General features: G+C 30.2%; 1 protein-coding gene across 2 annotated transcripts in view; it reads left to right on the plus strand.

Annotated features, from left to right (window-relative positions):
• The first annotated feature begins 4,123 nt into the window (after positions 1-4,123).
• Tmem131 (Transmembrane protein 131) overlaps positions 4,124-26,649 on the plus strand; it is a 176,332-nt gene continuing 153,806 nt past the window's right edge. For both annotated transcript variants that reach the window (XM_067280042.1, XM_067280043.1), the window contains exon 1: positions 4,124-4,293. In XM_067280042.1, coding sequence (XP_067136143.1) covers positions 4,161-4,293 — 133 coding nt within the window. In that variant the 5' untranslated portion in view covers positions 4,124-4,160. The remainder of the gene's footprint in view (positions 4,294-26,649) is intronic.

Consider the following 26,649-nt stretch of genomic DNA (forward strand, 5'->3'; position numbering starts at 1 on the left):
ATCATTTTCTTTTCATTCCTTTCTTCTTAAATAAATGAAATGGAAGCTCACTAGCCTTAACTGGGGAACCTTTATGTTGGCAGGTAGGCTGATGGAATGTTTGTAGAACCTGTGTGCATGTTTTGTGACACTTATATGTGCCTGTTCTTCCATATTCTTCTATTGCCAATAGTGTTACACATACATGTTTGCAATACGCTTTAGGCCCTTTACCTGCTGTACATTCACATATTGCATTTTCTATAACCCCATCATCTGTAATTACTAAATCTGTGTAAATCTGTTCCCCTTGGTTAATTCAGATTTTACATTACCTTTAAAATATAAAAAATGTTTCTCTTTTGTTCCTCTTATTATCAATATTAATAAGAATTCATTAAAATACATCTGCACAGCAGACAGTGGCATTCTTTGATCTGACATCTGCATGTAGGCATCAATTGTCTCTATAGTCAAAACTGGTATTTGTAAACTTGGAGAGAGATCCTTATATTCAGATGAATCAGGAAGTTTGAATTCAGGAGAGCTATCACAGGATATAGAAAAATTATGAGTTTTCTGATTCCTCTCATATGCCAGTAACCTGAAAATTATTGTAAACAAGTTTAATAACTAGTTAACATATGATCACCAATATTTTATTTAGTTTTTTCTGTCTCATTGACAGGAAAGGCAAAAATTATTATTATATATTATATTCTTACCTTAATATATTACATATAATATAAAAATAAACAGTATAAGGTAACTGAACAGTATTGACAAGCACCTAAATATGGCATATATATAGTGTATGCCAGATTTAGTAAAAGAAAATGGGCAAAAATTCACTTGTACAAAAAGTTTATTGGTGAAGAAATTAGTCTTATTGCATTAAATTATTGAAACAAGAAGACTTGTGACCAATAAAAAAGACATTTTGATTATATTTATTTTAAATACTCCGAATATTGTTTTCTCTTGGTAAAAGATTAAGATATGTATCTCTTATATTGTCTTAGAACTTCATAGAAAGTAGTTTTGTTTGTGTTGATTGTTGTTCTAAATTACAGTGATAACCTATTGGTACAGTTAACATTTCAGATACTGGTATAAATTGGTTATAATATGTCAGGCTCAGTACATGACCATATTCCAAAGGAAAAAAAAATTTATTTTAATTAAAGTTTTGACCTTATGTATTGGTTAGACAAATGTGAAAGGAATCAATGACAACTTTACTGATCTTTAAATGTTTTTATCGACAAAAAATGTGCATTTTGTGAAATCTTATCCTTAAAACTTTCATCTACTGGTAAGTTACCTTATCATGTAATAGTTATAAGGACTTGAAATTATAAATGTAATAATTAACGATAAAAATATAGATGTAGATTATTTTAACTTACCTTTCTATTAAATCGGCTTTTCTACCAGCTAACTTGGCATTGTACTTTTTTAATTCTTCCTTTAATTGTACCGTTGTTAACCTTCCTAAAAAATATTTTCGTTCTTCCATTATTATAAAGTAAGCTATCCTTCGAACGGAACAGCTTGTTTACAACCGTATCGATATGTGCGACACCTATGTCACGTGATCACTTTTTTCCCCTCTTGATGTCCATTCGTTAAACTCTGGACGGAAAGTGTTGATGGAACTTTGAAATTTGCGCTCATGTTATCCCATTGTTGTCTAGTCTATGACGTCTTGAAATTTTAACGACCTGACACGATATCCCCTCTTATCAGTAACCTTTCCATTTTCAAAATTTCTATGTTCCAATTATTTGTATACGAGCGCCTTGTCAAAAGTCCATCTCTATTGGAGGACGCTCGTTTACATTTATTGCGTCATGTTTTACATCAATTCAGCACTGTGGATACAGTATGGCCTCTTTTTAGTAGGCCGCATTATGGGTTCGGCCAGGCCCACAATGGGGCGACCGGGTGGTGAGGGACGGGGCCCGACATATCCGAACGGACCACCCCCCCGAAAAATTCCTGGGATTATTCGACCCGTTCGGATTCGATCCCGGGTCCCCCAGAGCGGTAGGCTGCCACCTTTACCGCTCGGCCATCCGGCCGTCCGAGTCCATCTCTATTGGAGGACGCTCGTTTACATTTATTGCGTCATGTTTTACATTAATAATATATACAGTATATTTTTTCTCGTCTCGGTTTCATATGACTAGCACAACTGAACCGATCTTTGATCGGTTTTTACGATGGAGGGTTTTTCTAGTTTCGTTTTAACAAATTTTCTAATATAAATGTTTAATTTCAACCTGTTTTTGGGACCTCGCATTTGTAAATTTTACATATGTTAAAATTTAAAAAAATATATAATATAATACAATTTTTGCGTTCTTTGATAATAAAATTTTGTTGCTCTAGAACAGTGTTTCTCAAACTTTTTGGTCCGCGACCCCCTTTTGCACTTAAAAATTTCAAAGGACCCCCGAAGAATGACTATGTGTAGGAAAACATCCCGGAGGGGGTTAAGTACCCTCTCATGGTCGCTCTAGTGCCAGCTAAAAACGCATACCAACTAAAATAATATTGGAGTAGTCCAAGACATAGCCAAATATTGCAGCGCCACAGCACTAGCGGAAATTTAAATTTGCCGACTGAAAAGGGCCGCATTTCTTTAGGCAGCACTTGAGAAACGCTTTACAGCGAACACACTGAAACTGGTTTCTAATTGGCCAAACTGCTCTTGACGTCATTTCGCTACACTCTCGCTGCATAAAGAAACGCGGCCAAGCTTTCAGTTGATCGGTTTTCGGATCGACGTTCTACTGTATTTGTAACTCGACTTGCCTACAGAGGCGACGCTGTAGCGAACGCTGTTCCAAATGACAATGTTGTTCTATTATAGTTTAGGCTGAGAGTGGAACTCGGGGAATTCCCTAATAGCGCACAAATTTATTAATATTAGGCTCGTATTAAAATATTTAGATTGTTTTTATTACTTATATGTGCAATTTATTTAAGTAAAAATTATTTTATATATTTTTTATTTCTATTATTTCTAAACATGAATCCATAGTAAATTTATAAAATATTTGAAAAAATTGATCTGGCATCAATTTTTCAGCGACCCCCAAATATTTTTCGTGGGGGGTTGCGACCCTTGGGTCGCAACCCCCACTTTGAGAATCACTGCTATAGAACAATATTTTTCAACAAGACAACCACTCCTCCGTCAATTTTGTCCCGCTTCACAAAATGTTAACACGTACTGATTCACACATATTTTATGCATTTACTATTCATAAAATATGATTCAAATTGACAAACAAGCACCTTACATCTCAGCTTCTCGCTACATTTGACATTTCTTCTATCATTTTTAATAAATTATTTTTATAAACTTCAACACAAATTTTAAAATTTTAACAGTTTTTCATGTTATTTCTCAATAATAAAATTTTATATTCTAAATATATTTTCTTCTAATTATAGTAAAAATATGAAAATTCCTCCTTTTTTCAGGGGAAAAGTTCTAAATTTTAATTTGTAATATATATTTTCATAAGCTGATTTTAAAAATATCAACTCGTTTATTATTATTATTATTTCATATTGACCTATTTTTCATTGACAATAATTATTTCAAAACAAGAATTTAGTGATATAACTCATCACACGATGGCGCTAGTGAAAAAATCGATTTTTTGAAATATTCTTTACCAAACCTAAAAATAAAATCTATATACAGCTAAAAAATAATCATACTTACAAATACCTTTAATATATATGTATAATATTTACCAGTTTGCAACATTTTATTTTCAAAAAATAAAAATAAATAATTGTTTAATTTTTCTAAAAAAAATCAAACACGAATTGTCAATATTACTTGTATTTTATTAATTAATAAAAGTTTATTATTATAATTACATTCGTTACGTTTATTAATTTAACTTCAAATAACTAAATTTATTAATAATATATCACGTATACCGCATTTCATACAAAATTCGTACATACGTTTGAGAATAAACACGTTAAAATTTAATTTCTTATATATATATATATATTATATATATATATTAATAACATAACTTTTATTCTTATTAAAAAGAATAATAAAAATATTAAAAAAATGTTTGTGTTTTTACGGAATACGAAAATATTGCTGTACCATATCGATTAGTATTCGCCATTATACACTGAACATGGCGCGAACGTATTCATTACAATTCCAATGCCATAAAATGAAACCTTATAAACTTTTCAGATTCGTCTTATTGTGCAATGTTTTAGAAACTGTTTATAAAGTGGTGCAGGCCTTAGATGGACACACGCACGGTAAGATGCATCGGTGTTGACTATTTTCTTATTTTATTTTATTATATTTTCATTACAATTTTGTAGGGAAAAAAACAACATTCAAACAGGAAACTATTGGATAGGATATAAGGTCATTTAAAATTGTATTTCTTCATCACATATATAATTAAGAGAATACAATATCGTAATTTTATAAATGGGACACGCAATTGAGTTTAATATAAAATAATTTACAATATATTATAAACACCACGAGAAAATGTTTATTGTGTTATCTATTAATAATAATAATAATAATAATACAACGTTTTTAATGTGTTTACGTATAGATTTTTTATAAAGTTGTCAAATGAATCATCATATGTCTTATCATTAAAACCTAAACATTAATTAATCTTATGTGATTTATATACTGGACTTATTAAATAATTTTTATTTATTATACAAGATAACAATTATATATTTAAAAAGGTATTAATTAACATTATCTAATACATTATATATATATAAAAATTAAGAATTTATTTCTATAATATTGTATTGGAATACGATAAAGAATAAATGAATAAAGCAGAGGAAAAATTGAAGAGATTTCCTATTTTGATAAAAAATTTTTTAAATAGAAGGAAGTCGAAAATCAGTTTTTAAGATAATGACGAAATCATTGTATGCATTTTAGTATTTCTTTTTGTATTAGTTAATGTGCAGACTGTCTATTAGCGATTTTTATAGAACTATAGTTTTGTACGTTTTGAAAAGAAGTTATGGATTTATTTTCTTTCGGTTACGTACTGAGAATTATATTTTTTAAATAATTTGAATAATAGTTAAATTACGTAATTGATTTTTTAAAATATCGGTCGATGATTTTAATACTAAATGAAGAAATTGAAAAAGTTGTAGTTAAAAGGAAAAATTGGTTTCGATCGTGATAAAATTTATTTACGTCTCGCAAATAAACTTATATAAAATTTAAAGGTAAAACATGTTTATTTCTTACTATAAATCTAATTTTAGAAATCAAGAAATATGGATGACAATATTATAAAAAATAAAATGATTGAATAATCATTTTATCAAGAGTATAATAAGCTTAGAAAAGAGCAGCAATAATTCGAAGAGTTAAAAATATAATTCTAATAATAATAATAATAATATATAGAATGCAGATAGATAAATTTTTAATTAAAGTTTTCAATAAATAAAAAGTGTTCGATCTTTTTAAAAGAAAATTCTGCATATCATCCCACAACCTGCGTACTTTAGCTTTTTACAGTTTTTACTAATAGCACATCAAAATGTTTTTGAATAATTAAAATTATTGAATATTTTACAAATACATTTAAATGGCATGTGTTTTGCTATATTAATATTTTATATGATACAAACCCTCTGATAATTACTTATCTGTTGAATATGATATTAAAAAGTTTGAATGGAAAATTTAAACATTATCTAATTTATTCATGATAAGATTTTAAAAAGTATGTAATTGGTGTATTATATTTAGCATAGAGTAAGTAAATAAATTTTCATATTTACAGTTTTAAAATAATATGGCAGTGATAACTTTTTGCTTCAGAAATTTATTTCATTCATTTAAAAATTTAATAAATAAATCAGCTTTTGATTTTAGAAAAATGGCAAATACAAATGAATAATAAAACAAATGAACGCATTGGAAAATATTAAAAAAATGCATCTCAACAACTGGTTTATATAAATATATATATCACTCATAAAACCAAACATTAACACCAGCAAATAAGAAAATTTATGAATATTTTTGTCTATGTGAAATAGACATATATACGTTAGGACGTGGCCGTGGCCGCCAAAGCCATCTTCAATATATAATAGATGAAAATGTTCATAAATTGTTTTGTTATTTGCTGGTGTTGGTTTTATGAGTGATATATATTAAAAAAATGAATTGTCATTTGGATTTTGAACTCAAAATGAGTTCAAAATCCAAAATGTGGACAAATTATAGATTTAATAAAAATTTATTGCTGGGACAATAAGTATGAACTTGGAAAAATTACAGAATATTTTCTATGGACAAACTTTAAAAGTACATTGTAATGTTTTGCATACTGAGGTAGGGGAGAAGCCTCGAAATAAAGGTCAACTCTGCCATAAAATTGTTATTTCCTACTGGGGTATGAAGAGACTTAAAAAGACAAAGGACACTTTCAAAGTTCTTCTATAGGAAATATTTTGTAAGTTTTCCAAGTTCAAAATTATGGATTTTTTCCAAATGCAGATTAAGTTTTTAAGCATAATACCTGCTTACTTTCCAACTACAGATTGACAGTCATATTTACAGTAGATGTACATAAAAGATACAAACAAACATATTTTATAAATGACTAATAATTTCTAAATATTTAAAGGTTGTAAATTGAATTGACAAAGTAAAACATTATTCATTTGTAGAAACAAGCAACTATTCATTGTAACATTGTCACAATGCTGGGCTGCAATTTTTAATTTATTTCATTTAAAATATATGCTCTCCACCTCAAATTATTAGTATTTTGTCCATATACAGTACATCATACTTTTCCTTTAACAGTAGAGTTGTGCCGGTCATCTGTTATTTGCTTTCAGGAAAAAAGTTTTGAATTGAAATAACATAACTTTCGGTTGCATCAGTAGTTCATATATTGTTAACCACTCAGCAGTGAGGGACGTATATATACGTCGAGGGCGATCGTGTGGCAGTGGTGAGGGACGTATATATACGTTAAATTCTTTTGGGGGTATCACCAAAATCTAGCCAAAAACTACCGCAAAAAAAAATTCACATAAAAAATGAATTATGTAACAATAAAAAAAGACTTTTCTTTACTAGACATAACTGTTTACAAATACTTTTTCTAAAACGGAAATGAGAAAAATTGCGTGAAAAAATACTTTAAAAATTTTTCGGGTATATTCTCCACTACTAAGGGATAGAACCATACCTGACTCTCCCACTGCTGAAAGGTTAATTGGGACCTGCTGCATCTAAGGTTTCCATATCTGGTCTTGTCTTTCGTCTAACTCTGTTCTTGGGATTAAGGAAAGACGGACAGATGACAGTGGGAATTTATAGGTCTACAGTTTATTCAAATTGCAGACCAATTTAAGTAAAGGACTACTGTTTGAGATATTACTTTCAAATATCTTCATAAATATGTATCGTGCAATCTATATTATGTGTGGTTATTAAGTAATATATTATGAAAATTAAATATTTTACATAGTAATTATTTACCATAAAATCAATCAATTATAGTTTATTTACTTTTACTTCAGCTTTTAAAAACTCAATAAATAATTTTTCCAATTGTTAATTTCAGGATATAAATAAAATATAAAATGTCATATTATCCACTATTAAACTTCCTTATATATTGTTTAGATTATCAATATAATCAATGTAAACTGGTTTCACTTTCATTTCTCTATGTCTATGCTTTTATTACAATCATTACTCCACAATTATTACAAAAGTATGTATGCTAGTATATAAATTTCATAGAAGTTGAAACAAAATTATCATATAAGATATTACAAGATAATTTAACCATGTATTTCTTAACAAAATTATGTTTTGGGAATTTGATAAATGTTATTTACCATTAGAAAGCTTATACTAAATATGATAAATATTATGCTTAGTCTTATTCATTATGATAAATTTTAAATTTATTTAAAAAGCCATTGTTTTAATGGAGTTGAGCAATCAAAAAATAAGAATATTGTAATGTGGATGTAATATGTAATGTGGAACAAGGATCTGTCCTCGAATCAACGAAATGCTTTTTTTAATATTTAAAACTTTTTCTAAATACTTAGAAGGAATGAATGTTGTGTTTTACTTGCGTTACCATGGTGACATATTAATATCAACAACAGTCACTAAATAATAATTGAATAAATACAAATATATTAGTAATCATAGTAAATATATATAAATAATTAAGATGGTAAACAAAATAAAAATTAAAATGCAAAGAGAAACAATAAATAATGTAATTGAATTTTTTGGTTTTTATATGACTACTTCCAGAAATTAAATCTCAAGATAAAGTATCATTTCTGATATATCCTTAATGGGAAGACAGTTCCAGAGATTTGGATAAAAATATTCTTGTTTTTTCTTAATTTATTTCTCTATATTATCTTTAGTAATCCAGAAAGACACTATTGTTCTAACATTTTTTCTGACAAACTGCATTAATAATTTACATCAATATTTTTATATTTTACTTCAGTACTTCTTTGGCCAGAATAATAATTTGTTGAATCAATCTTTTATAGCCTAACTCTGTTTTACTAATAATCTAAAAAAAAAAATTTTTTTTATAGCAAAAATTGTTTTTATTTAATGTTGTTATTTATTTGTTCATTCTTTGAAATATTCATAACTCAATTGTTTCTTTTATAATAAATGTTTTTTAAACCATTTGTTGGAATTTGATTATTAATATAGCATGCATTTTATAACCTGGTCCATTGTTGATGCTTTAGGGATTTGAATATATAGTAACAAGGATTGCAATACATAATATGATGAAAAAATTCAGATTTCTATTATTCTTTTAAAGTTCTTTTATTAATTTCAAGATTAAGCAATATTTAAAATATTTTAGAACAAAATTTTCAAAAATAGTTTTATCTATTTGCTTTTTCTTTTATGATAGATTTTGAAGACAGATGATCTGTTTCAGGATATTTTGTAAATTCATCTTTGTATATCACTCAGTTCTCTCAAATTTCATTCAGACAAAATGTATGATTTTATCAGCTTTGAATTGGATTATATAAAATTCTTTTATTACAACGAGAGTAAAGTTATATATATTAAAGAAAATACTATAGACACTCCTATATTTGAAATAATGTGGGTGAGAGTGAGCTGGATATTAGAAAAATCTGGATAGGAGAGAGAGAGAATTTTGAAATAAGACTGTAACATGCCTACTGTGTGTATGAAAAATGTTTATTTTGACATTTATTTTGACAATTACAATTAATTTTGAAAGTATTGCATTAAAGTTGTTTTGCTCTTCTTGATTTGCTTGGGAGCTGCTTATCACACCAATGCCACATCATTAAATGTCAATAGTGGTTGATGTATCGTGCTTGTCTACAAACTTAAAGCAACCTTAATAAAAAAAAAAAAATGTACACTCTACAGTATTGAAAGATAAGAATAAGAGTGTACAATATTTTCAAAAATTTTTGATCCTTTGATCAGTCTGGATATGGGAGGGCCATATGGAAGAGTTTGTTGAGATTGAAAAAAAAAAATATATATATATATTTATATTTTTTTTTTTTCTTAGACCAGTAAATAATAACAGCAGGACAAATCTTCAAAAATTAGACTTGAAAGTATTAGAAAGCATAAAATCAAATATGAAGATCCAGACCTATTGTGAAATTTTATTGAATTTGGAGCAATGATAATTGTCTTATATAAATAACAATTTTCCTTTATTTTTTACCTTGATAACATGTAGAAACTGAATTAAAATGCTTTCCAGTTTTATTAACATTTATTATAATGGAAGACTAACGTATTGATTATTAAGAATTGTTAAAAAACTTTATGATTGAATTATCAGGAAATTGTTGCATATGCTGCATAGGTTATACCAGTGGTTCCAATACCAGTGGTTCCCTTTTTTTAATCGCGGCCCTTTTAGTTTTTTAAAAATGTTCGCGACCCCTCTTTCACATCCGTCATATTTGATCAATAAAACAAAAAATAAAAGGTTTGACAAAATATATTTTAGGACTTAATAAAAAATATCATCACTACTGTTAAGTATTAATTATTAATGTGATGATTGAGCTTGCATCTGCTTAACCTCTTAACTTCGGACTATAGAGCTAGTGAAAGAAACGATGAAACTAGATTGAGGTGCCTCTAGTGGTGACGCCAAGTAACAGAATCGGGGCTACAAAGCACCACTAAAAGTATGACGTGCGAAATGGCCTTGTTAACGGAAGTCTCAACTATGCCCGGCTAGTTTGCCACAGTTGAATTTCACCAGGCATAAGGAGAGGTCCGGGCGCTGGCTGCCCACTGATTATGTCGCATACTTTGCGTGTTGCCAAGCATAAATAAATTATTAACATTAAGGTGACCCCAAAAAAAGCTAAGGCCTTGTGGATCGTGACCCACTGGTTGGGAACCGTTGGGTTATACTGTAAACTAATTCTGTAAATTAACAAATTTTAGTTCTGTGTTTATTTGGAGTTAATAATTATAATAATAATTTAACAGTAATGTAAGTTAAATATGTTTTTATGAGTCCAAATAAGCATAAAACTAGAAATAGATTATACATTAATGATAGAGATCTATGGTAATATAAAGAATTTGGAAATGTAGAGTATTGTTTAAAAAACAAAATAAAAATAGGTAGAAGCAACAAAAAGATAATTTAAGTGAAGAACTATAGAACTTAAGAAAAAATTCAAAGTAATAGACTACTAAGTTACAAAATTTTCTTCTATTGCTAATTTAATATCTAATTAAGAGGATTCTCCCTGAATAAAAAAACACTGTTTTTAGTGGAAACAATTTTAATTAAATCATATAATCCATATATAAAAGATTAGTTTTACAATTTTTCAGTATATCTTAACATTTATTAGAAAAGCATATTCATCCTCATATTAGTTATATATGTTTGGCATGTTAACTTATCAATTGTAAGGGAACTTGTAAATTACTTAAATCACTTAACCTTCTCTGTGAATAGAAATTGTAATCAGTATTATTATATCATAGTAAGCTAATATTTACATTCTCTGCATATTAAAATTGTAATCAGTTTTTAATATTATTGTAACCTTGCAGTGATCAAGGTTATTAACTACCTACCCATAAGTGATGGGTTTTGCATACTACTATAACTGGACCATTTCTTGTAATTGATAATATTGTATAACAGTTTTGTCAACTGTTGTAATTTTGGTTATTAATAATTTCCAATGCAGCACTCTGAGGTCCTAAGAACTTTTTTTACATTTACTTTTCCCCCTTTTCCTTTATACTTCTGTCTTCAGAACCTTTCCTTCAACCTTTTCATCATCCCTTTTTCTTCCTAGTGGGCTAAGTTTGCAAAATCAGGCAGCCCCTCTTTCTTTATTAAATTACACTGTTCTGCAGAAAAAACTTTTTTCTATTTCTGAAAAAATACATTGTGTTCCTAGTTGTACTTTGAGTGCTGAATTCAAACCTGTTTTTAGTTTTTTTTCTGTCAGGGATAGTTTATGAGTAATCACAATTTTATTTTTTCTTTGTGTTTCTGATATAGTGAAGGACACATTAGCTGAAATTCAAGAAACAAATCAGCTTTTTTATGATGCTATTAAGTTCATCATATTAAGGGAGGTTGGGATCTAACATATAACACAATACTCTTAGTGTATTTGCTTTGTAGCATTTATTTCACATGAACAATTACAGAAAATTGACAAAAAATGAGCCACCATATGGTAATGCACGTCACTTTTTTTATCTTGTATTGAGAATCTTTCTTTTGAATGATATTCCAGCAATAAAGTGCTAACATAGAAGGTAACCACTTCCCTTCATAACGCCTTTCTATAGTAGAAGTGTCTGCATGGAATTTTTTGCCATGTTTATCCGATACGTCACTACAACTCTGTGAAGTAGTCCAGATGAGAGTCCATCATATGTACCTTCAGAGACATATTGCACCCCAGATCTTGATATGCTTTGATTATGTCATTCACCATTGCTTTGTAGTTGGTAGCTCTTCTTCTGAGGAAGTTTTCTGATACCATCTTGAAACACTTCCATATTCTTCTTTTCTTTGGCAGTTAAATGTGCTTCAAAATTTGCATCTTTCTGCAGCTCTTTGATTTGTGGGCCCACAAATACACCTTCCTTTATTTTTGCAGCTGAAAGACGGGGAAATTTGTCAGCTAGATATGCAAATCCACTGCCTGTTGGATCATGGCCTTTACGAATTGTTTCATTAGGCCAAGTTTGGTGTGAAGCGGTGAAAGTAGTATATCTTCAGGAGCTACCAGACTTTCACATTGCACATTCTTTTCGTCCACTTTCCACCTTTGCTTAGGCCATTTTTTTTTCACGTAGTGAGAATTTCTGTCATGACTATCCCACTTACAAAGAAAACATGCATACTTCGTGTAGCCTTGTTGCATTCCCAATGTCATAGCAATTACTTTGAAGTCTCCACATATTTTCCATTTGTATTCATTGTATTGTAATGAATTTAGCATCCTTCGTAAGAATTTGTAATTCTCTTTAGTCAAGCTGGCTTAAGCAACTGGAACAGAGGACATTTTATTTCCATTGTGGAGCAAAACACCCTTGAGACTTGTTTTTGATGCATCTATGAAAAGTCTCCACTCCTGTGAACTGTAGGTGAAGTTCAGCACCTTCATTAGGCCAGCAATGTCATTGCAAAACATCAGTGCTACATCAGTTGCAAAATAAGAAATAAAGGTATGTTCTCTGTGCCTAAACTCACTGATTTTAGTACTTTGGTGGAGTAGATTATACTCTTGTAATTTCGAACCAAGCAGTTGCACCTTTTGTTTACTTAGTTCTAGATCACGCACTAAATCATTTAAATCTGCTTGTGTTAGTAAATGTGGCGATGACTCACTTGTGCAATGATATAGAGCAGGGATGGGCAACCTGCGGCCCCCGGGCCGCATGCGGCCCACATTCATATATTTTGCGGCCCGCGACGCATAAAATGTGAATAAATATATCAATTTCCCAGCTTAAGGAAGTATGCTGGAAAAATTCAAACGTTATTTTTACAACTTATGTATATGAATAGTTTTTCCCGCAATGAATTTAGTAAAAATTAAAACAAGAAACCAGCTAACAGACACATGGAAACTAATTTAAAACTAGCAGTGACGAATATTCAAATATTTCCAATATATTACGTTTACATCAGTTCCAGAAGCTAAATTAAGTATACCTATGCTAGTTTATAATTATGTATGAATAAATAATTCTGATTTACCAACATTTTTTTTATCATTCTCTTGTATGCGGCCCGCATCAGTTCAAAAGTCTTAAAATGCGGCCCTTGTGTTAGTAAATGTGGCGATGACTCACTTGTGCAATGATATAGAGGATCATATGTTTCAGTACATGTGATTTCTTCAATACTACGTACTTCACTGTCACTCTGAATTTGATCTGGAGCTCTTGAAGGTACTGGAAGGCTGTCAGAATGCTGCACTGGCATTCTTGCTGAAGGTAGATCTGGATAAACAATGTGCCTCTTCGATTTTTTGTTAGTAAAACCCTGAATTTTTGTTAGACAGAAATAACAATTAATAACGTGGTCTTTTGACTCCCTCCATACCATGGGCACAGCGAACAATGCCACATTCTCTTTACCTTTCCACCATTGAATTAGTTTTCAGTAACATGTAGCACAACAGAAATGTGGTGAACAGAAATTCCTTATCTTGGTCTCCTACCTCTATTCCAAAGTAATGTTTATATACTTTCTTTATGACTGCTGAAATTTTCTTCCTATTTCTGGCAAAGGTGAATTTCCCACAAATGTAACAGACGTTGTCTGGCTTATATCGACATCTACGATGACATAGCATTTTCTGAAAATTTAAAAATACTTCTTTAATAATACACCTATGCTACATTAGTACTAGATAACTAGAGAAACACTGATGTGTAAAAACAAGCACTTAATATCCCTTCAGAACCAAACTAAATCAGTTTAAACACAGGATGTTATAAGTTTAACTGTGTTTGGAAATATGGTAGAGACAGTTACTTGTCAGCCAAAACACACACTTGTTAAGATTGACACTAATTTCGGTTAACACCACTGTTGTAACATCGCTGCACCTGCCTCTGAGACACGTGAAGCTTTACTGCCGAGTCAGCGACCGGCTGTGACACCCTTTGAGCTAATGAGTGATTGCAGGTGGTCTTAAATCTTAACTACAGATGTTTGGTGAAGAATAACTCACTGATGTCTGCCTCGCTTCCCACCTGCTATTGAACAAGAAATTGTCACATTCGATCACTACTGGATGCAGCAACATACACATATCTCTCTATTAACATCCCTGTGTTTGCTGTGAACTGTGAATATATACATATACATATATATATATACACATTACACAAAAAGTATCCCTGACAATGAAATTCTGTTTCCAGATTTGAATTTCCCCATGATAAATTGGTTTAGAATCACACACTTTAATATCAGAAATAGAACCCTTGTCAAACAGTGTTATTAGATCTTATCATGGATTTTTCACTTCTGCATTTGATATTCATACTGTATATGATATGATAACAAATATAACTTACCATAATTATTACACATTTGTTAATTATAAAGATAGATAAAAATATTTTTAACCAAACAAACAAAAGTACTTGTATATTTGTAAATACATATTTTTAAATATGTTCAAAACAAGTACATTTTTTTGTATTCACAAATTGTATTTTCTTTTAGTGATAAAGTCTTTAATGTTAAAGGAAGTGAAATTGCTTTAATAAATTTTATGTCAATACTATATCATTGATTTTTGTAGAACAGTTTTTGAATATTACTGATTCCATCAACTCACCTTAAAACAAACACAGATAAAGAGAATTTTGCTGTTGCCCTGACAAAGGATTTTTGATTACCTTAGCAATTTTTGCTTGGTTCCATATATTTTATTCTCTTGTGTTATTGTGAATTTTGATAAAAATATCACAGAAGCTGGAACTTTATATACCAGACATGGGCAAATGCGGCTCTTGTTGAAAGTGTTAATTTCTGTTTTTTATTATTTTTACAATTTTATTTTTATAATTTTGTGAAAATATGTTTATTAAAAAAATTCAATATTTCTTTTATATTATATTTATATTATATAATAAAATTGTGCGCCTTACCATACTATCCACCGTGACAGTACAGAACTGCAGCTCTCATGCATTTTGCAAAACCTACATTTCGGCTTCCACTGAACTCTTGCTTGCCCACCCCCTGTTATATACTGACTAATTTATACTTACCAGACAACTTCCAGCAAATTGAATTTTCAGTTATAAATGTTTTTGGCTTTGTTCAGAAGCCATGTTTGGGTAAAATAATGAAAAAAGAATGATAGTTCTACTTAGCTTCCATATGCACTGGAAATTGTGTGGTAAGCATAAATTAGTTAGTGGGTTTTGATAATGCTATGTTGTTGTTTTTTGTGCTGTCACCTTGGTGTTCATTTATATTGTTCATAAGTGCTGAAAACGTGGTGGAAATATATAAATAGTCCATCAGGTCTTAACAAATGCGATTAGGAGTCTATACTAAATACATGGAGGATATTATATAAATAAACAACAGTTGCATAATTTTACAAGTAGTTATTAAAATATCTAATGTTGTATTACTATTTTTAAACATGTGTACATGGAAGTTTGAAAACAATTTGCATAGTGATGAGTTTAATTAATGTTAAATGTAAATACTTATTAAATTGTTCAAAAACACATGTATTTATTTCAGTTTTGAATTTTAAACTTGTTCTACTAAATTCTTGCAATAACAATTGTATACTATGGTCTTATAATTTTATAATATTTGATGAACTTAAAGATGATTTTTTAAATTGGGTGTCCATCCCGCATGCGGCCTAAGGCAATTTCCAATGTGGTCCAATAAACGTGTAAACAAAACCGACAAATTATTTATTTATTTCAACGGCATAAACTCAAAAAAAGAAGTTTTACAAAGCCGTAAACCCTTATACATATTTTATTTTTGAGTGGAAAGGAAATATTTTCAAATACTTAGAATTGTGTGAATGAGGAAGGAATATCAAATAAAGCTGGAGTTGTGACTCAAAGGATTATAGACCCAAATTCGAGGAAAGGAGAGAAAGGCCAAAAGATAAAAAGTAGTGAGAAAGGTTAAATAGACCTTCTGTTATGCAAACATTGATCCTTAACTTTCCAACCTTCCTCACTTTATTTTTCGTTCGTTTTCTCCTTTCCCTTCATTTGGGTCTATAGTCCTTTGAGTCCCAACTCCAGCGTTATTTAACATTCCTTCTAGTGTTGCAAGATTTGGTTACTTTGCACCAAATTTGGCTACCCGTTTTTTAGTTTGGCATAAAAAATATCATTTGGCCCATTGGCTACTTTTTGGGCTACATATTATTTATAAATATATTAGTCCAATAAAAATGCACTTTAAAATGGTGTTTTGTCGTTTTTTATTAATTAGAGATCCGAATAAAATAAATATTTGTTTTTCAAATAAATTTTTGTTTGTCTCCTTTATAATAAATGAATTTATCTATTTCTAAGTAAAATACTAAAAAATGGCACCTGTTACCGGTGTGATTTGCGTGAAAAATCTTCTTTCCACAAACGTTTTCGAGCTTTTAAAATAGCTCTTCTTCAGGTAGAGAAAATTCTGACGAAACACTTCGAAAAAGGAACGTAAACATTTAAATAAAAAACCGAATCTAAAAAACGCATTGCATTTGCCAAAACGCACAAAATGGGCGAACAATTACGTCCAATAGTCGATAAAATCAGAGCTCCCACAAGAAAATTGGAGAAAGCCATTCACAACCTACTTTCTCCCCACCTCAAGGGCTACCCATATACCATCGATAACCCAGTTGAGCTCATCCACCTCCTTTGGGCTGTATCTTCGACGCCGCAGCATATTACCGTACTAGATTTTAAATCTATGTACCCATCGGTGGAGCTCCCTCCAGCCTTTTGCTCCCTTAGGGACCTTTTGCTTAATTTGACTCAAGAACAAGCATTACACCACCAAGTCATTGAATTAGCCCATCTGATCTGTTACAATTCTATCTTTGCGTTCGACAGAGAAGTCTACAAACAAAAAAGAGGAGTCCCCATGGATAGCCCAGTATCCGGGGACCTATGCGAAATGGTCGTTAGGCAACTAGAACGAAAAATACTTCCGCTGTTCCTCCCGAACATCTTACTCTATAAGAGGTATGTGGACGACATCCTCATCATGTGGAAGACAATACCTGACATCTCAAATTTCGTACAAACCGTTAACGATAATCCCTACGGCCTAACGCTGGAAATGGAACAATCTAGCAATACTGAGGTCCATTTTTTGGATATAAACATTAAAGTAGAAGGATCCGCCATCGTCACATCGGTATACCGTAAACCTTACGCCGACCCTATATACATACCGGTGGGTTCATCTGACCCATTCACCTACAAGGCTGCAGCATTTAGTACGTTGATTAAAAGGGCCTTTTCCCACTCGTCCACCACGCAAGCCCTCAACACCGAATTGAATTATATCAAGAAGATAGCAGCCAAGCACGGTTACCATGGTCTAACACATCGTCTAATTGAGCGACTTCAACGCTCACAATACGCACCCACTACGCACACGAAGACCAACACTGGCCAAGATGAACGTACACGCCTCCCAGTCACCTTTAACCCATATGTTAAAACGATATACGCTGAGATCGCTGGAAAACAACAATTACAAATAGCCTATAGAAGATGCCCGACAATCTACGACATCCTCAGAAATGGAAAAGGCAGTCCAGTTCGTGGCAGGCTTCCTGGCGTGTACTCTATCCCGCTGAAAGATAACAGATGTAACGAGAGCCTTGTATATATCGGCTCAACCAAGCGATCTTTAAATACCAGGGTGCAAGAACATCAAGCGGACCTTCGGCACGGGCGGTACACCACGGCCCTAACCACCTTTGCATCTGATCCCGACATAGAACCGGAGTTCGACAAAGCCGACATCATCGACGCTACGCCCCACCTGGAGCAACTAAAATGGCGAGAGGCTATATCCATCTGTAAGGCTAACCATCGGACCACATGTATAAATCGGAAGGATGAGATTAATCTTTCTATAGCATGGCAGGCCCTCATAAACAACGATCTATAAATACCAACATCAGCGCACGAATGCGCATGACCACCTTAATGTTCGTTACGCGAGTTCCATATTTTTGTTTAAACATCTGCATTCTATTTTTAGATTCGGTTTTTTATTTAAATGTTTACGTTCCTTTTTCGAAGTGTTTCGTCGGAATTTTCTCTACCTGAAGAAGAGCTATTTTAAAAGCTCGAAAACGTTTGTGGAAAGAAGATTTTTCACGCAAATCACACCGGTAACAGGTGCCATTTTTTAGTATTTCATCCCCGGTGTCAGAGTGAAGTGTAATTTTACTTCTAAGTAAAAATTGAAAGTGTCTGTAGAAGTAATTTTTTTAAATATCTTTTTTTGTGATAAATTTTTAATACTTATTACTATAATCTAGACATGTTAATCGTTAAATATACTTGTATATTTAAGGATTGGCCCACAGGTATATTATATATACTTGTGGTCCAGAGAAACAAAAACTCCATGACTTCTTCCAATGTTGCCCAGAGAAACAAAAATGTTGGACACTCCTGTTTTAAATGGAATGAAAATACTTGTTTACAGGAAACAAATGCTAGGAAATTAAAGGTGGAATTTGATGTTATATTTTTACTATAGGATGATAAAATTTTGTTTTTGGTAGAAATGGTTTTAATTAACTTAGATTAACATTTAAAACTCTCAAAGATCTGAAATTTATATTTTTAAAAAAATCTAGTGGAGGATTTTAAAAGAAATTGTTTTTGTATCTTGTTTATAAATTTTACATAATTTTAAATTTAAATGTGCTGAAATGATTTTAGTAAAAATGTGGATATATTCATTAATTTTTTTTGATTATTTAAATTGTTACATTTCTAATCAATCAGTTTTTCTTAATATATTTTATGATAGACATATTTACAATGAAAAATACAAGTAAGAATAACTGCTAAATTTTCTCTCTGCAAACAATGTAGAACTCTCATTTTATCTCTGAGAGACTTCACTTTCTTTGACCTTTTTGATAAAATATCAAATTATCAAAATTATCTTGTTTTGGTAACATTGTTGATTTTTAAGGATTAAACAGTTTGACTTCATATCTGCAAATAAGCATGATTGAGCTTCTCCAAGTACTGTATTTCTTAGATGAAAATATTTGACAGCCCTTAAAAAAAAAGTACTATATTTTTTTCTTATGATTGAGTCATAATGTCCTCTAATATATTATTTTATCACAGATATTATTTGTGTACATGTTAGGCTTTGGTCCTTTCATAAAAGTTTTCTAAATTCCGTAAAATTTGACAATCATTTTTCTCATTGTTCTTTAAATAATCTGTTCTTGATATCAATGGCACAGCTGACACTGAATAGGCCCTGTGTCAAATATTGTGGGCCCTTGCAATAAAAAGTCATTACAGCACTAGAAGAGTGGAAGATAAAAGATTATATTAAGATCCTTTACATAATCAAACATCTTTAATATACATACAAAAATACAAATTAATTACTGTGCTATTCAAAGCTAGCACTTATCCTATCAGTAATTAATCTCACTCCTTTTAATAAAGTATTGCTGGAAGATGTAAGGAAGGTTGAGATTGAATATTATTACAAATTAATTATATAAAGACAAAAAAGTAAACATGTAACTCTAATTTAAGTACAAATGAGTTGCTAATATAGGATAGAAAGGAATAAACAATAACAACAAAACTTATAAATATCACCAGTGCCTATTTTAAGATTACTCTTCTACTTTTTTCAACAAGCATTTTGTTCAATTTTTTTATTTGGTGACAATTCAAATGTTTAAGCTGTTGGTTTTCAGTAGCTAGTAGATACAAATCTGATAATATTTCTGCTATAGCAAATAGGCATCCCCTAGATGTATGAAATACTTCCCCACAGTTGGGTATTGCATAGAAATCACACTATTGTTGGAAGTTCTGAAATTCAATGGCTCCATAGAGCTGTGAAGCTGTGAATTTCATTGATTATTAGTAATTTTTGGATTTGTATGCATATGTGTGTTTTTTTTTTTTTGTAAGTGCTATGATAGTGAAACATTAATATAAATGTGATGATATGTTTCTCAATAGAAATGTATAGTCAGTTCAAAAAGTTTAGACTAATTTAATTCCATTACAATGTGCCAATCCTTGAATGAGACAATAACTAGATAAAAAAAAAAAAAAAAAGGAAAAACTAAATAAGGAGATATTTAGTCTGGTCTTTTAGCTATATTTTCATCTAAAAATATTAATTTTTAAATAATGTTAGTCATTACTTTTACTTAAGTGAATGATCAAAAAATTTTAAATATTTGAAATTGTGTTCAAAAAGTATTTGATTATTTTATTCTAATAGTTGGTTAACTGCCCTTTATGAATTATAGATTTTATTCCTTTGGCATATTGTCAATAAGTGATTGGCATTGTGCAAGACTAATTTCAGATGAAATTTTTGTATGTTTTTCTTTTAAATCTTTATTGGTTGGGTAGTCATTTTTTGCAAGTGGATCAAATATTTTCAATTGGGGACAAGTTTGGAGAGTTTCCAGACCAATCCAAGATTTTCCAGGCTCTATTTTTTAGATGTAAGCCATTCTTTGGCATTTTTTTTGTTTTTTATGTCCTTGAACTTCATCCTATTGATAGATTATATCATCATCTTGAAAACAATATTCCATTGTTGGGATGAGGAAATATTCTAAAATATAACCATATACTGATTCATTAAGAAATCAAATTTTACAAGTCCATTATAGTCAGGTGAACACCACATGATAACTTTAGTGGAAAATTTAATGATTTGTTGTAAACGGTCTGGATTTTTGGTTTCACATTTCAAGCACCAAACTTTTCCTCCATAATTTAAATAAACACAAAATAAATTGTCACTAAAAATGATTTTTTGCTTATTGTTTGGGTGTAAAACACTTATGTTTTTGTTGCAGGTTAATCATTTTTTCTTTTGAACTTTTGTCAGATGAGGTTTTTCGTTTGGCTACTTTATAATCCATCTTCTTCAAATAATTGTAAACTATTGTTTTTTAAATTGGTTTTCTACAGATTTCCATTCTTATGATACCAGTTGCAAGCTTACATGTCTATTTTGTTTTACAGTTTTTCTAAGCACTGATTTCTGTGATTTCAGAAGTAAATTTTGAATAACTAGAGTGTGTTTTTGAAATTTAAACTTTCAGTTTCATTAAATTTGTGAATTCTTTTCTGTACTTTAGTTTGCAAACAATTCATTTTCCTTGCTACTTTTTGTTGCTTAATATTTTATTCATGTAAATCAATTATTTTGGCTCTCTAATTCAGGCTTAATTGTTGTTTCTTGCCCATGGTGTTTGCCTGTTGTGACAAATGCTGGATTGTAATTTACACCAGTGATTCTCAAAGTGGGAGTCGTGAAAAATATTTGGGGGGTAGCTGAAAAATTGATGCCAGATCAATTTTTTTTCAAATATTTTATAAATTTACTATGGATTCATGTTTAGAAATAATAGAAATAAAAAATATATAAATTAATTTTTACTTAAATAAATTGTACATATAAATAATAAAAACAATATAAATATTTAAATATGAGCCTAAATATAACATTCATAAATTTGTGCGTTATTGGGGAATCCCCCGAGTTCCACTCTTCGCCTATACTATGATAGAACAGTGTTGTGTCTGTAGGCAAGTTGAGTTAGAAATACAGTAGAGCGTCGATTATCCGAGAACCAATCAACCAAAAGCTTTTCAGTTGGCAAATTTGAATTTCTGCTAGTGCTGTGGTGCTGCAATATTTGGCTCTGTCTTGGGATACTCTGATATTATTTTAGTTGATATGCGTTTTTAGCTGGCAGCACTGGTGTGACCATGAGAGGGTACTTAAGGACGCGCCAGTATTTGAACGAGACTTTTTTCCCCATTGTGAGTGGTAAGTTTTGCTTGTTTTTCTGAGGACTGTGTTGTGCTGAATCGGAACATTTTGAGACTAGATTAACTTCCGAAATATAACGTTTTTTGTTTTTATATTTTTCAATATATTTATTTTGTTTGTAAAAAATAAATAAATAATTTAAAAAAAAATTTGTTAGTCTTAACATTGGCAAAAATTCAATGCAAAGCGACATGCGACGGAAAGAAATTAACTCCTCCTGAATTTAAATTAACTCCCTCCCTCTGGGATGTTTTTCTACACATACTCATTCTTTGGGGGTCCTTTGAAATTTTTAAGTGCAAAGGGGGGTCGCGGACCAAAAAGTTTGAGAAACTGATTTTATACAATACTACCTGTGATACAATTTACATAATTGCAATAAATTATTAATTATTATAATAAAACACTATTACTTATTGAACAATATTTATTAATTTATTTTTTATTATTATAAATTTTTTGAATACAATTTCAAATATTCTAAATTTTTTTAACATTATTTATTTTAAGTAAAAACTTATGACTCTTTAACACTTTATTTAGAAATTGAAATTTTTAGATGAAAATGTAGCTAAAAGACCACGCTAAATATCTCCTTATTTAGTTTTTTCGTAATTTTTTATTTTACCTAGTTGTTATTATTCAAGGGTTGGCACATTGTCAGTCTGTTAAAAAAAATTAGAATAATTTATCTTTTTATAAAAATATAATAATGACTGAGAAAAAACAAACAAAACAAAGCAAAAAAATTCTTGTTTTAGGGCATAAAAATATTTACCTGGGCGAGCTCATGCTTCTGGGATGATTTTTGCGGTTTCATTTAGGAGTTTAAAAAAACACTCCCATGTCAGATTTTGATGTCAAAATGTTCAGTAGAATCCTGGCGTGTGTATAAATTATTTTTTGGAAAATATAATTAACTCAGCATTTTTTGATTATATCTTATCTGAATCTTTGACTCTTAATAGCAAAGAGATATTTTGATATTTTTGGGTGCTGTTTTTTGGAATATAAAGCCAGAGAGTTGCTTCATATTTTTGCTAAGTTTGGTAAATTTAGGTTGAACTGTGGAAAAGTTATCTGAGTTCAAAGAAAAAGGAACCAGGTTTATGTTCTATGTGGATGGCCCCCATGTGTTGCACTTGCTCTTGCTGTTACAGCAGCTGTAGTGGCAGTAGTACTGTCTCATCCCCACTAGATGGCACCTTTCACTAGTTCTAATAAGGGAGGAATTTTCCACAATTTCCTCCAATCAAAATATTGTGGAACTTTCTGAAATATCTCACTAGCAGTTTGTGGTAGTGGCATTGTTCTGGAACCTTCTGAAAAACTGGAGCACAAGATTGGACCTGTCCAGCATTGTCAAAGACTAGACAAAATCTCACACGTGGCTGGTTTTAATGAGTGGCTCCAATTAATCGAAGATTTTTCCCGCTTAAATGCAAAACAATTTTATTTTTATTTTTTAGTTTAGTTTCATTCAGTTTAGTTTAGTTTACTTTAGTTTAATTTAATTGTTTTAGTATTACACTTTTCTTTTTTATCTGTACTTTTCATCATATTTTTTTCTTTATCAACAATAAATCACTTATAATCTTTTATTTGTGACATAGTACTACTATAAATTACTGGAAATTAGAATTAATATGAAATAAAATAAGTACTATTTCATATTAATAGTACTACTAGTTATTTATTATTTCCAGTTTCTTGATGTAACTTTACTAGTTATTTATTTTTAATCATTATTTGCCCAATTTTGTCATCTTTATCATGCATTTAAATTGAATGTAGAACAATAAAATCAAGTATTTTAAAATAAAAATTTTTAGTGAAATTTTAGAACAAGAATGTTACATATAAATTTAAAGTATTGATATTTTTTAATATAAATCTATTAAAATACATAGTAGTTAATACTGTGATGATAAAATAGGTGTAACAAAAAAATTCCTAGCATGTTGGATGATGAATGTTCATCTAATTATGTGACATGTGACAAAAAGTTTGGATATTGCACCCAATATAATAATAGATTGCAACTTTGGTGATAATATTTTGAGGGAGAATTTTGTAAACCTCAGTTTTCTCTACAAAATTCTAAAGGTCTCTGTTATTACAGATTATTATATGAAACAGTGATTATGGCTGGAAGGATAGATAAGCCAAAAGTCTGAAATAAACAATCAAATGTTAAAGACAGGATAGAATTTCTTTTTAAGGGAAAGGAATAGTGTATTTAGTGAACTTTGGGTTGTTTTTCATACATGATGGAGATGAGACAAATGGAATACAAAATTCTAAAAGACACTTGAATTTTGCTGTTATGTGCCTGGTTTTTATTTTTACAATAGTCTGTTTTAGCACAATCAAAACTAAGTCTGATTCTCTGTATAGGCTTTGAACTTGTAAAAGAAGTTAAAGAAGTGGTGGTTGTTTTTTATCTAGGTAGAAGGTTGAAATGAATTGGAAATTATAACACAGTAAAACCTGTGTAAAATAGAACTTGAATAAAACAAACCTGCCTAAATGGAATGAAATAATTTTTTATGTTAAATTCTATTATAAGCCGTAAACCTGTCCAACACAAAAATGGAAGAGATTTTTCAGTATGAAGAATGTAACTACGTAAACTGGATAAAACAGAAAATTAAGATTCAACTTGTAGACAAATAAATAAAATTGCTTCCAAGTATAATGGTCACTGCAGTTCATGACAAACTGTATTCCAAGAATGATTTTGAACCTTGTTAGGGAGAAACACTTCATAAAGTGCTACATAATGCTTGCACTTTTTGCATTAACTGCACTTTTATGATATAAAGTTCAGACCAATGGCAAACCAAGTTCAAACAATATTTGTTACAGAAAGCTTGATCAGGTGAGACAAACCTGACATTTTGCTTACAAAGATTAATGTCTGGTATGGCATAATGATAGAGTGGAGAGAGACTTTTTTCTTTGTTGAACTAACTATTACTGGTGTAACATATCTGGACATATCAGAACAAATTCATTAAGGACATTTCTGACAATCCTGGCTTTTCAGTAGCTAATTTTGTCAAGCCACTTTATTCAGATTCTTTTGTCCTATTCTCTATTAAATCTGAAAAGCTTGCTTGGCTTCTGCATCTACTTGCTTCCAATAATATCTGATGATCTTTTGTTCTAAATAATGCATCTGTGTGTTCATTTAGTGTGTCTCTACGTGCAATTGATTTGTAACTTTATATGACCCTAATCTTAATGTTACTAAATTGGCCTCATCTCCCTCCCTGAAATCATCAGTCCACTTAATTTTTCTCTTCTTTTCAATATTTAGTTATTTTTGCACCTGAGTTGATAATTTTTCTAAATCTTCTCCCTTGGTATTATAAAACTGTTTTTCTTTTTAGTTCACTCACCAAAGCAGAAAATAAATTAGTAAAATGTTAAATTTAAGAAATAACTGATAAAAACAAATGTTTTCAATTACTTACAGCAATCATCTTCAGGTTAATTAATGATATAGAACAATGCACTGCATAAACTTTACAAATTCAAATTAAATGGAATATGTTTTCCAATTGGTTGTTGCCGTATATACGGGGAGAAGTCAACTCTCAAAGCCAATAAGATTTATATATTTTTTATATTTTACTTTATACACCTTGAAAATTTTTGCACGTGTGTCATCTTGAAGAGTAGATATTTTCATATCCATGTATTTGAGATAATTCAGATAGCAGATTTCTCAATTATGTGTGGTCCACAGATCCCTGTGGGTCTGCAAATGTGTTGTGAGGGAGAGATTTTTGAGTTTATAGAAAAAGAAGCCTATTATATTTTGCAAATAAAAAAAAATGTTTTTTTTTAATATTTATTTTTCTTAAAACACACATTAAAGTTTAAATTAAGTTAAACTGTTTAAAACAAAGACACTACAGTAGAGCATCGATTATCCAAATCAATTGGGGACTGGGGTTGGTCGGATAACTGAAAAAACGGATAACTGAAAAGTATGAAAAATACATTATTAGTCCCCCTTACTTTTTACTCTTAAAGTATACGAAAAAATATATTTTTCTTGTTCTGACTTATGGATATTGCATAAGTAAAAAATTTTCCAAAACATTAACAATGAATTAAAAAGATTATAGTTAAAAAGGTAAAAGGAAATCAACTTGCAGAGAAAACTTTTTATTTACTTTGACAAACTTCCCATATGCATTTCGCCTCTTATAAAAGACCTCTTCAGTAGGTTTGACTGTACACAGTTCATATTCCGACAATAACTTGTTAGAGGAAACCACTTATATAATTCACAAAAAATTCCCAGCATTCTGCTGTTAGCATTCCATTATTCAAATTTACATTGTTGTTTTGCATAACGATAGCAAAATGTATGCAAAACAACAATGTAAATTTGAATACGGGAATGCTAACAGCAGAATGCTGGGAATTTTTTGTGAATTATATAAGTGGTTTCCTCTAACAAGTTATTGTCGGAATATGA

The sequence above is a fragment of the Centruroides vittatus genome, unplaced genomic scaffold (genome assembly GCF_030686945.1).
Source record: "Centruroides vittatus isolate TY-2023 unplaced genomic scaffold, ASM3068694v2 contig_880, whole genome shotgun sequence".
Lineage (NCBI taxonomy): Eukaryota > Metazoa > Arthropoda > Arachnida > Scorpiones > Buthidae > Centruroides > Centruroides vittatus.